The sequence below is a fragment of the Haplochromis burtoni genome, unplaced genomic scaffold (assembly GCF_018398535.1).
Source record: "Haplochromis burtoni strain Fernald_Lab_line unplaced genomic scaffold, NCSU_Asbu1 Contig_519, whole genome shotgun sequence".
NCBI classification, from domain to species: Eukaryota; Metazoa; Chordata; class Actinopteri; order Cichliformes; family Cichlidae; genus Haplochromis; species Haplochromis burtoni.
Window position 1 is genome coordinate 56,935 of NW_024582880.1, and position 12,071 is coordinate 69,005.

Here is a 12,071-nt window from a genome sequence, read left to right on the forward strand (position 1 = left end):
GGTGTCCTGCATATGTGATGTATATTTCTTTTCTATATGAAGTCATTCTTTTTTGAACAAAACTCAAAACAAAGCCTATTAATCTTTCAGTCATTTCTTTGTGCAATATTTAGAATTGTTTGATGATATTAAACATTTAACAACAAACATACAAAAGATAGGAAATCAGGAAGGGGGCAAACACTATTACACACCACTGTACAGATATATAATCAGCAACCGGACTTCACTGATTGTAAACCTTATCCAGCTTAACTTTAAAGTGACAGATATTTCAATTAAGTAACCGTTTCACCAGCAAAGCAGCCATTGTTGATAACGGTGGACCCGTGACAACATGGACAAGACAGGCGACATTTTTACCTCAGTTCCCCAGATGTCCAAGTCATTTCTAATATGTTTTTCTCATTAAACCTTCTACCTTACTTGTTTCCCACACATATATTACCTGCTTGTCCCATCCACAGATCATGCTTCCCATAGAGAGGCCCATTCCTCTGTATCCCACCATCATGTTGGACAGAAGCTTAGATGCAGCAGCCACAGAGATCCGGTGATTGTTTCTCAGCCTGTACAACCTGAGAGAAAGAATAACAACACAGGACAAAACTACTGTCAGAAAAATCAGCTAACCAGCTGTAGCCCTTCTTAAACCACTCTGCTGGCAGGAAGAAATAACTTTTGGAAGTGTGCTGGGTATGATGTAGCACTCTCTCTAGTTAGAGAAACATTTTGTCATTTTTGAAAATTTAACACACAATTTAACACTCAGGAACATTTACATTAATCTTTTTTTCACTTCAAACACTTTAGAAAACCTTGTAGCTTAAGGAATAGTGGTGGCCTGTGGTTTGTGGCTCAGCTGCAGGGTAGGGGTGGATAAGTGGGTTCAGGGCGTGGTGTCCGGGGAGGCTGACTTGACATAACTTTAAAGACTAAATATTAATATCCTCTTGATTAAAATGGTATGTAAACTTGATTCTGGCAGGTAGAATAGTTTAGAATAGAAAAATAAATTCAGGAGAGTCAGTAACTGTAAGAAATGTTCTAGGCCTTTGACGGCTTAAAATGTGGGGTCTAATGTATTCAAACTGGACATACCTGCACTCTTTGGCCAGGAGTCTCTCCCAGTACTGGCAGTCTGCAGCACTACCTGACATGGTGCCCAGCAGGTAAGCATTGATCTCTATCACCTTGTTGGCATCTGTTGAATCTGCAGACACAAGAGAAAAAGACTGATTCAGATACAGGAGTGCACTGAGACTTAGAAACGCCAAGGAGCAGGTGCATCTAGTACAGGTAGAGCTGCTGCAAAAACCCACAGAGCCCAGCAGCCAGCAACAAATTCTGGATCCTTTGCTTTTAGTTAGCAGTTAGCATTAGCAGCACATCCTGCGTCCGATGTGAAAGGACTTGTATGCTGCACACTGTGACTCACAGCAATGGTCCCGGGTCAGCCCTGACTTTGTGTTAAACTAATCCTAAAGTAATAATGGTATTTCTAACCACTGATATACCACAACTTTTTCCTTTCAACAACTGCTGAAAGTTAGGGGACCTAGCTGCTATCGGATATTTATATAGAGATCCTCCAGCTTCAAACTGTATTACCCTTCAAGGACCTGCATTTCAAAAAAGCGCCCCTCTGACAGCCAAACCCATCTGTTCTCTGATTGGATTGTTACATTTGTGATTGACATGACACTGACCAATCAGATGAAAGGAAGAAAAATGGGGTCAAAATTCGTACTTGTAACTTGCAGGTGGGTTTTTTTGGCTATGTCCACACACAAATCTTTTTTACACACACACAAATTCTTTTCACAATTAAAAACAATTAATTGTTTAATTTCAATTCAGGTTAGGTTTTTTTTTTGTGCGCAACGCAGATTTTCTGTGTGCAGAGACTGTGCCAGCAGTGCGCAATTGCGCACGCGCGCAGCTTGGAGGGAACATTGCTTGTCACTCCAGAAAACTAAGATGGTGGCAGTAAAAATGCTAAAGTGGATGCTTCAAGATGTGTAATTAACAAACCAAGGAGTGACATCACAGGGGCAACATCCATCTGTTATATTCAATTCAATTTTATTCACACAGTGCCAAATCACAACAACAGTCACCTCAAATGGTTATTAAATAGGTTTCCCCAAGCTTCTGAATAGCACCACCTATTTTGCCCAGTAGACTTTTCAAAGACTACGACTTTGTTGAAACAGACTTTGAATTATCCTCTAGGGAGAAAAAAAAATACAATTTAATACAGGTTGAGACATTAAAATGAATAAAAGAGGAGAGAGAAAGAAAGTCCACATTATCCTAAACTCAACTCATTTTTTTATCCAAACCAATTCAGCTCTGTTGATAAAGAAGCCTGTAATGTGGACTGGAGACTGTAGAGGGGAGAGTCTTCTGAGAGGTAAAGACTGGAAGGAAAACTGGGAAACAGCTCATTGACTACATAATAATATAACCAATCTGCTTGATGATGCTACTTGATAATATGTGGTGGTAAAAAAAAAAAAAGTAACACTTTGAAAACACATCAGATCTAGTAAGAACTAAACTCCTTCTTGCCCATTTACTAGACCTGTTAATTTTATTAACACTACAGCAGCTTAAACTGGTCAAGACCCCCTCTATTCCAATTCAAATTTCAATTTTATTTATATTTATTTATTTTATTTATAGCACCAAATGACAACAGTCAGCTCAAGGCACTTTATATTTTAAAGTAGACCCTACAATAATACATACAGAGAAAAACCCAACAATCATATGACCCCATATGAGCAAGAACTTTAGCGACAGTGGGAAGGACAAACTCCCTTTTAACAGGAAGAAACCTCCAGCAGAACCAGGATTGGTTCTGCTGTGAGTGGGGTGAGAGAAGGAAGACAGGATAAAGGCATGCTGTGGAAGAAAGCCAGAGATTAATAACAAGTGTGATTGAGTGCAGAGAGGTCTATTAACACATAGTGAGTGAAGACAAATATTCAAGCTGGTTGAATGGAAGCTGGTTCCACAGAAGAGGGGCCTGAAAACTGAAGGCTCTGCCTCCCATTCTACTTTTAAATACTCTAGGAACAACAAGTAGGCCTGCAGAGCGAGAGCGAAGTGCTCTAATAGGGTGATATGGTACTACAAGGTCATTAAGATAAGATGGGGCCTGATTATTTAAGCCTTGTATGTGAGGAGCAGGATTTTGAATTCAATTCTGGATTTAACAGGTATATGACAACAGGATTGATGATTACATCCAATAACATTAGTATGGTGTCTTGCTTACATGTTTTCATAGGCAGTGAACTTTTAAATGCTTATTGGGAAAACCTCAAGATTCGCATGTCTGACCAACCAGTGCAGTTCTTAATGTCTTTTCTCATCAGTGACTTTGCTAATAAAAGAAGCTCATTCTCTGCTCAGTAGAAACACATGCAAAGAAGCACTACAACCCTGAACTTTTTTCAGAATTAGCTGAAGGAGCTGTAAAGAAAACCCTGCCTCTGAATGTCAATGTTGAGCCCATGTGAGAAAACACTTAACTGTCCAGAGATTTCACAGGAAGGGAGTTGATGTCCTACTGGTATCTATGGAAAGCCCTCCCACCAGTGATGCAGCACTTACATACTTTTAATCAGATACTGCAAATACATTATCACCAATGTTAGCCTGTCAGATTCTGTTTGTTTGGAAAGAAATGGACACAGTACTTTGTAACTGTGGTCCAATTCATTATGAGAAAGAACAATTTTTTGTAAAGCTAGTTTAATGAACAGTCAGAGTAAACAATAACCAATATACAGCTCTTTCTTTAATTTTTTGAATTTTCAAGGTTTGTTTGATATGGTATCGTAGTAGCACTGGCACTGGTATTATTACTTGTGTGTTATGACCAGTTAAATGAGAAACTATAGCTTAACATACTTTACTTGTTGATTCAGAAACATAGTATCCCTATGCAGACCCTTCTAATATCCTATACCACAATGTTATTACTTGTATTATTCAGCATGTTTGCTCTGGACAAGAGCAGAATATAAAGCAACATCTCCACAGACTGTGCCCCAATGTAAGATTAAGAGCAAAGTCTATCAGCAAAAACAATAAAATCTGGATTTAAATATTGCTTTCATCCTGGACAAACATTTAATCATTATAGTAACCTCATAAATGAGACCAATTATATCTTTGGAAGCATGCTAATAAAAAAGGTTCTTGGACTCTTGACACATGATTTCCATCGTTTGCTTAACCTTTTCTTTTGATTTTTTCTTTTTTTGATCTATGGAATTAGAAGTAAAAAAAATCTAATCCCACATTTTCAGACATGTTTGTGTGGTTGGCAAACTGCAGACAGATTCTACCAGTTATTCATCATACCTAGGTAGTTTCCTGCTGAGGCTCTGGAGTCCACTGCAACGATGACTCCGTGCTTGAATTTGAAGGCCAGGGTGGTGGTACCGTGGTTCATTTCAATGCACACACCTCCGTCATGGTTGCAGGACTTCAGAAACCCTGAAGCCTGTAATGAAACCAAAAAGGGAACTCGTTGAGACGCTGATCGCTAATGGTTCTGAGTATGCCAAACAGAAAGTAAGAGAGTAAGAGATCATATCTGAAAAACGAAATTAAACAGATCGCAAGCCCAAACTTAAACCCTAGACCTTAAAATTTTGAAATTCTCTGCTTACAACACCAAAAGCGAAGAGACGCGTAAAGCTTTATAACACCGAGTCTGATGTTTGGATTGTGTAACTGATTAAAAAAGGGGAGAAATGTTGAATTATACTCACGTCCACACCCGGAGGGACAGCAAACTCCTGGGTTTTAGTGCCAAAGCTGTAGTGGTTGGTTCGGTCTACAAGATGCGTCAGTCCTGCTGGAAGAATCTGTTCACGGAGTTCACAATATTTTTTATAACCGCTCACTTCAAAAAGAGCCATTTTGAGTCCTATAGTTAAGACTAATTTAACTTTTGTAAGTATTTAGCACAACAGCCTTAACGTCAACCAAACGACGGCGAAGTCAAATGAGTTGCAGTACGAATAATTTCCTCGTAGCTTACGCGACAAAGAAATCGAAAGTGAAAGGTTTTTTTTAAACTCTTCATCGGTGCGGGCTTTTTCTTTTCTTTTTCTTTTTTCGCAATTTTCATATGAAATAAAAAATCTAGAAATAAGTAATGCTCTGATGTTTGCTCTCAAAGTCCCAATAATCTAACAGTTGAAAAATCTTAATATTCTACCGGAGTTTAATCATCTGTTTTAATATCAATATCCAATAGGAAGGCTTTATTCTTTTACATAATCAGTATCTAAGCGGAAATGTAGCCGCCAGGTTTTTGGGAAAACACCTGGCGCAGATCAGTGACATTAATGCATGTGACGACCTGTTATTGTGAGATCATGTCTGTTATTTGATGGATCAAATACCACAGTGTGCTAAAAATTAACTATAGAAAGAAACACCAGGAAGCATAATAGTATATCACTTATTTTATTTAAAGTTTTTATCAGCAGTCAAACCCATGAAACCAGTGTCAGTCACATGTTTGCCACATAGATCATTTATGTTCAAGTCGTGTGGTTCTGTGCTGAAATTCAGGCCGTCTCCATCTGCTGCACTGTTTCCTGCACAACCTCCAGCTTTAAGGGGACGACTTTCTCTGTCAGAATCGGTGTTGCTCCTGGTGGATATTTGTATTTTGTTTTCCTGGGAGAAAGAAGAAAGATAATCTTACATTTTAAGCCAAATTCACACTTTCCCTTTTATCCCTGCATAATAACAGTGGACACCAATGTGTTTTTATAATCACATATATTGGGAGCTTGGAAAAATAATTTTACAACAGTCAGCATGTATTGCATGTATGGCATAGACGAACAGACAGTCACGGTTACAGACTATAAGTCAAACTATAGTTTTGTTTTTTTAACTGATAAATTGTTCTTTTTTAAGTTTCTTCTCCTTTTAAGATGATGAATAAAGTCATACTGATACACACGTACCTCTTGTCTTTGAACTGGGACTCCCGGTACGGTCTGATGTAGTCCACTCCTTGCTTGGTGATGACACAGATGTCGATGTTGTTGCCTGAGCCGAGGTCGTTCATGATGCCTGCTTGAATAGCAGCTCGCACCAGCTCCTTCGCCGGCTCCAGCTGAGAGAGGACAGAAATTGCATGAAGAAAAAAGCAAACGGAACATAAAAGAGAAAAAGAGTCAACTGTGAGCTTTTAAATCCAGCTGCAACAACTTCCAGATGGCTGCATGCATTTTCTGATAGTTGTGAAAGACACAAAGGACAGGGATGAACTGTTTTATTATACAAGTACAGTATCCTGTCACACTGCAGTTAAAGATCCACAAAAATGAATTGAAATAATTCTTTGATCAAGTTTAAATGAGCAGCTGTCATTTCACAGTATTTATACCCCTATAAATCTCTGGTGTACCTCTAAGTTGGGTTTGAACCCATCCTCTAAAATCCCAAGAGCAGCCAGATCTCCAGATCCTGCATGAACACAAAGTAAAGTCAGCTAAACACAGACTGGATGTGGTCTGTGATTGAGTCAAATACTTGTATGATTTCATTTATATTAGTAACAACAACACATTGCTGCCATTTTTATTTTATATAAAGTAGCTCTTCTATACTGGAGTGAACAGAGAGTGACAAAAGCATTACAGAAACACTAACCAAGAATCCAATAAAAAGACTAATACTGTTACTTAATGCAGTTATATCACATACCCATTGAAAGGTAAGGCACCTTATTTACACTCCCATATGGCCCCACAGTGTACAGGTGGTTCCCAGTACAATCCACTCCCCCGAGGATAAGATTGGCCCCAATTTGACCGTGATACCTGACAACAAACATATATCATCAACACAAACTTCTATTACTACTAATTTAAAAATCTTCACTACTGGTAAACTCTCCTCCAAGTCCTAAAAACACACCTGAGTGTGTGCAACACTCACCTGTAAAGCATGTCCTGCAGTATGTTCACAGCCATGACAACGCGAGGGTTCCTCCCACTGTTCAGAGAGTAGATGGTGAGGTTGGATGAGAGGAGGTCTGTGGTCTTTTCTGTATCTGCTGCTGTACCTGCTCCACAACAACTACAGACACACAGAGACAGAGAACAGATGAGTAAACAGATGAAAAACAAAACATAAAAGATGAATTAGCAAGCCAGGTATACGTTAAGAGAAGTTAATGTGAGAAACGCAAAACAATGACTACAGTCAATGTTTCGCTTTACAGAAATAAAAATCATCATACAAACAATGGGAGGACTCTATTCTCCCCAAAGCACCCATGATATCACGGAATATCATCAGTAGCATGAAACTATTGTAAACTACTACAGCTGCTTCATTTGAATATTTTATATGAACAGAAGATGCTCATTCTTTTCTCTCCACATGTAGCAGTGTATTTAATCGCTTAAATATAAGTATAAGTGTGAGTTAATAGTAGAATGTGCTGTTCAAAGAATAAATGACAGCAGTTTACCTGAAACAACTGGATGAAAATAACTGTGAGAGAGTCAGGAGTTATTTCTCTGCTAATGAAACTTACTATATATTTGGAGAGATGTAATGGATTTTAGCGCACATTTTGTCGGCCACCACTTCACCAGATGTAGCTCTGGTATCTGCTCCCAGCACCACCCCATCCTGTAGAAACACAGGTAAATCTGGATGTTAGTAACTATCACTTGAATTATATTCATGTACCTCACAATCATTGTGTTAACAGCTCCATAAAGTAAATGTTCATAGGAATACTAGACCAGCATTCAAACAGCAATACACTATTTTAGGCAAAAACAGACTGAAATGCACATTTTTAAAGCAAGAAATGTCTACATCCAAGGTAAATATTTAGCAAATGCTGGAATATTGTTTGTCAGGTTTTTTTTTTTTACATCATTCATTACACGCTATTTGTGGGTTAGCAGGCTTTGAGTGTAATTCTTTGAAGAATCTCTGCTCACAGCACCATGTGAGAAAAGAGCCTTTGATTTAAGAAAAATAAAAGGATTTTATGTAGTTTTTAGTGTTTAAGTTTCTATAGTAGAATAAATACAATACAAAGGCTGTAATGGGAAAAAGTTAGTTTGTTATCCTTTTAAAAACAGTTTAAAAAAATCAGAGTTTTTTTTGTTTTAAACACACAAAGTTATTGTTTTTGTTTATTCGTCTCCCACAGTTATACTCACCTTGAACACCACTCCTGCGATGGTGGTGCCTGTTTTCAGGGGTTTGGGAGTCTGTCCTCCATCAAAGAGACCCTTTAATGCAGCGTTTCTATAAGGAGGAAGATGAAGACAAGAGAGAGAGGAGGGGTCAGGAGTGTTGAGTCTGTGGTGCGTGTGTTTGTGCTGGTGGTGGGGTAAAACAACTTTTCAATAGCAACATATTGTAAATATAGTTGTAATAAAGATTGTGAAAAATAAAGAAGTAAATAAAGATTATCTCTGCGATTAATCTGATATAAAATCAGGAAACGTTAGTTTCGTTTTTGATCTCGATGTAAGTTCAGTCTTACCGACGGTTTCATTTGATTTCTGTCCTCAGCGATTCAGTCTGCAGCTCTGAGAACATTAAAAGAATCTCTTACCTTCCCGCGTTGTCGAAGTTAAAGCCAGGTGCGGGAGTTTCGAAGACATTTGCTAGCGCCATTGTGGAGGTGAGTGCGGCTCCTCTGCGCGTCGCTCGGAGCGCCTGAGGTCGCTGTTCTGAGCGTCAGCTCTTCCTCTCTTTCGATTTTGGGGTTAAAATGGAGAAACACTGCACGGACTCACGAGTCAAAGGAGTCAGCACTGGGGTAAGTAAACCTGCACCAGGTAACGAGTGTTTTTATCTAAAGATGAAACACTGAAGTCATCGTGTGTAAAACAGGAGGTTTGAACTGTAGCCGATGTCGTGTTTGAACAGGTGATGCGTTTACCTGAACACGAAGCTAAAACTAACTGAAACCACATCAACTGGTTATCTAACTAATAATGTTATCAGTAAAGGTCAACTTCTAAACTATGAGCTCGTTTGCTTTTAGAGTTTTTATGCAGAAAACTGTCAGCTATACTTTCATTTTCACAGCCTCATCATTTTCTGAACTCCAAATCCCAGAATTCATAGCGTTGCTAAGTCTTCATGAATGAACAGGAAAAAAAATGTTGTTATGATGCGGTGTACCTCAATGATAATTTAGTCATATTTGTTTAAAAACTATTTTTCTCCTCTCCTCCCTCAGACCACCATCCTGGCGGCCGTTTTTGATGGCGGGGTTGTGATTGGTTCAGACTCCAGAGCTTCAGTGGGAGAGTAAGGGTTTTATTTATGCAGTTTAACTGTAAATTAAAATAGAATCACACTGCATTCACTCCCTGTTGTGGTAAATGTGGTAAAGAATAAAACTGTTTAACTGAAATTTAATCTGCACGAGTGGGCTGTGCTGATACAATTTAGTACTTTTGTTTTCATCTGTTTCATCACCACCGAAGCCAGTACCTTGTTTTCCAGTATAAACACATCTGCACCAAAATTTTATTTGTATAAAGTTTAATCAAACCTGGTTCTATAATTTTTGTAATTTTACTGACAAGTGAAAAAATAATCACATACACTGGGTCCCAGGCTTAGGCCACTTCATACTTTCCTGAGGGTCTGTTTCGGTGCTTTTTGATGTAGATTTTGTCATCAAAGGGATGGACAGCTGTGGATACCAAGGACAAGTAGTTATTGTTATTTTTATTGTTATTTTTGAGGCCACATGCTTGCTTACAGTAGGCAGGCAGAGTTTGTATGTGTGGAAAAGTCTGGAGGTCACAATAAAGCGTGGAGCGTTGTGCTCCACCTTTAAAGACAGAATATACGTGTCTTGGTCTAGATGGATGTGAAACAGGTGCAGGGCAGGGGTATGTCTAAGGTAGTCATGACACGGCACCAGCACCCCCTGAAATGGGTTGACCCCCTGTCACTGCCAATGGACTGTTAAACTTACAGTGCCAAACTCACTGGATGAGAGCATGCATAGGATTAGTATAAATGTAAGCAAGTATTTTTACTCAATTACTTTACTGAACTACAGGTTTAATATGTTTTTACTCAAAGTGTTTCTTATAAACCCAAGTAGTACAATATAAAAAATGCTGGCAGCAGTGCCCCTCAGCACTGGAATAGGTGCACCTGTGATATAAATGTGAAAATCCTACATCACCTCGTTGTTGAGTTCTCACATTCACATACTTTGATGTCCACACCATCTGCTACAGCCACAGATTACACATCTCCATGCTGCAGCTATGTGTGTCGTGTCTATGTCAAACACTCAACCACTGTTCATTCCAACTTTCTCCTCAGGGAGTATGTATCGTCTAAGACCATCAACAAGGTGATTCAGGTTCACGACCGGATCTTCTGCTGCATAGCTGGTTCACTTGCAGATGCTCAGGCCATCACCAAGGCTGCAAAGTTCCACCTGTCCTTCCACAGGTATGCGCACAGCACAGGTTTAAATTACTTTGCTCAACAGTTCAAGTTCCATGAGGTTTGTGAGATCACAATAATAAGATAATGAATCCACCTTGCAAAACTTCAGACTTGTAGGTTGTATCTAAAACACAAATGTTTGTACCAGTCAGCCTCTACGGGCATGACCAAAGTTGTTCTTGTCCCCAGTTGGTCCAGAGTTGTTCGTGTAAGCACTGCAGTGGCTTCAGTTAGACCTGAATTGGAAAGTATTTCTTTATTTGAAGAAGAGAAAAAAACTACAATAATGGATTTCCTCAGTGTAATAGACGCTGTTTTTAGGCTCATTTCCCAGCATGCTTTGGCAACAGTTTAATTTATCAGAGGGCTCCGTTGAGCTAACTATACCTGGTGATTGATATTGAGCCCACATTTCTTTATATTTTGCTGGAAAATGTTCTTGAATTATTCAAACATTTTTCTGAACATCACATTATTGTAAATACTACATTCAATCATATTGAAATAACATTTGGCTGTGTCTGCTTGTTCTCACTCTTCTGCAGTGTCCAGATGGAGAGCCCTCCACGGGTGATGGCAGCAGCATCTGTGTTGAAGGATTTGTGCTACAAAAACAGGGAGGAGCTGCAGGCCGGCTTCATGACAGCAGGCTGGGACAAGAAGAACGGACCACAGGTAGCAGATCTCTGTGAAAACTGTCAGACATCTCAGAAGAGCTAATGATGACTGTAAACTGAGCGAGCTGCTGCACTACGATCTTCTCCATCTCTTTCCAGGTGTACGTTGTGGCTCTTGGCGGGATGTTGATTAACCAGCTTGTTACCATCGCCGGCTCAGGCAGCACTTATATCTATGGCTACATTGACGCTAAATACAAACCCAACATGACGAAAGAGGAATGCCTGCAGTTTGCCACTAACGGTACCGTTTTTTCACCATGTTCACATCAAGATGTTAAAATGTTTTGCAGGGAAATTGTTGATTGCATGAAGAGGAAATATATGAATCACAGTACAGGAGAAAATAAGGATTGTGCTCAGAAAATGGTTGGTGGGATTGTGATGACTTTAACATAACTGAAAAATATTTTAGAGCTTTGAACCGCATCTTACACTCTTAAGCAAGAGATTTAGCTTAAAGAAATGATCCTAAATGATAAATAAACTGGTACTCATGTGCAGTGTTTTTCTGGACTTTTACTACATGCCACACACATTGGACTGAATCATAAGCTTTGTGTCAAAATGCAGTTGCAAAGGAGACTTTACATATAACTTTATATATCATGTGTAGTCTTTATATTTTATGCAAAAACTACTTTTTCAAGGTTTCTTTATTGAATTACGGGGAAACAGATCAAACATCCAGAGTATCAGTACTTCTTTCTGTTACTCTTTATCACAGGTATTAAATTGGCATTAAAGTTTTTCTATGTAAACTGTGATATATAACATGAGACTGAAATTCAAATTTGGGTGTAAAATTGATTTGGTTGCTGCTGTAGTTATCAAATAGTTTTTTAAAAAGGCACAAAAATTCAACCCACTCCTGTGAAGTTGGAGGGT

At 38.9% G+C, this 12,071-nt stretch overlaps 3 protein-coding genes across 3 annotated transcripts in view; 1 reads left to right on the forward strand and 2 right to left on the reverse strand.

Annotated features, from left to right (window-relative positions):
• The window catches only part of LOC102299877 (proteasome subunit beta type-8), an 8,906-nt gene extending 3,827 nt beyond the window's left edge, over positions 1 to 5,079 (reverse strand). The window contains exons 1-4 of the mRNA XM_005947268.3: positions 4,794 to 5,079; positions 4,381 to 4,522; positions 1,102 to 1,213; positions 449 to 578 (exon numbers count right to left, since the gene is read on the reverse strand). Of these exons, the coding sequence (XP_005947330.1) occupies positions 449 to 578; positions 1,102 to 1,213; positions 4,381 to 4,522; positions 4,794 to 4,943 (534 nt within the window). The 5' untranslated portion in view covers positions 4,944 to 5,079. The remainder of the gene's footprint in view (positions 1 to 448; positions 579 to 1,101; positions 1,214 to 4,380; positions 4,523 to 4,793) is intronic.
• A 401-nt stretch (positions 5,080 to 5,480) lies between these two features.
• psmb13a (proteasome 20S subunit beta 13a) lies at positions 5,481 to 8,741 on the reverse strand. Its single transcript, XM_005947272.3, has 8 exons — positions 8,636 to 8,741; positions 8,235 to 8,322; positions 7,592 to 7,689; positions 6,988 to 7,128; positions 6,754 to 6,869; positions 6,455 to 6,513; positions 6,009 to 6,160; positions 5,481 to 5,712 (listed from the first exon to the last, which is right to left on the reverse strand). Exons 1-8 carry the CDS (start codon positions 8,695 to 8,697, stop codon positions 5,601 to 5,603), a joined length of 828 nt encoding a protein of 275 aa, XP_005947334.1. The 5' UTR covers positions 8,698 to 8,741; the 3' UTR covers positions 5,481 to 5,600.
• A 2-nt stretch (positions 8,742 to 8,743) lies between these two features.
• Positions 8,744 to 12,071, forward strand: part of LOC102300798 (proteasome subunit beta type-6-B like protein) — a gene marked incomplete in the record, with an annotated part of 20,773 nt that continues 17,445 nt past the window's right edge. The window contains 5 exon segments of the mRNA XM_005947271.3: positions 8,744 to 8,842; positions 9,269 to 9,339; positions 10,378 to 10,509; positions 11,052 to 11,181; positions 11,283 to 11,427. Of these exon segments, the coding sequence (XP_005947333.2) occupies positions 8,795 to 8,842; positions 9,269 to 9,339; positions 10,378 to 10,509; positions 11,052 to 11,181; positions 11,283 to 11,427 (526 nt within the window).

What these genes read in the sequence shown, in the direction of transcription:
- psmb13a (XM_005947272.3), bottom strand. Translation starts at nt 8,697, where the DNA reads ATGGCGCTAGCAAATGTCTTCGAAACTCCCGCACCTGGCTTTAACTTC. An exon ending in GGTTCAAACCCAACTTAGAG is followed by an intron (nt 6,161 to 6,454) that starts GTACACCAGAGA and finishes GTCCTCTCTCAG; the next exon opens with CTGGAGCCGGCGAAGGAGCT. An exon ending in TCCCAGTTCAAAGACAAGAG is followed by an intron (nt 5,713 to 6,008) that starts GTACGTGTGTAT and finishes TCTTTCTCCCAG; the next exon opens with GAAAACAAAATACAAATATC.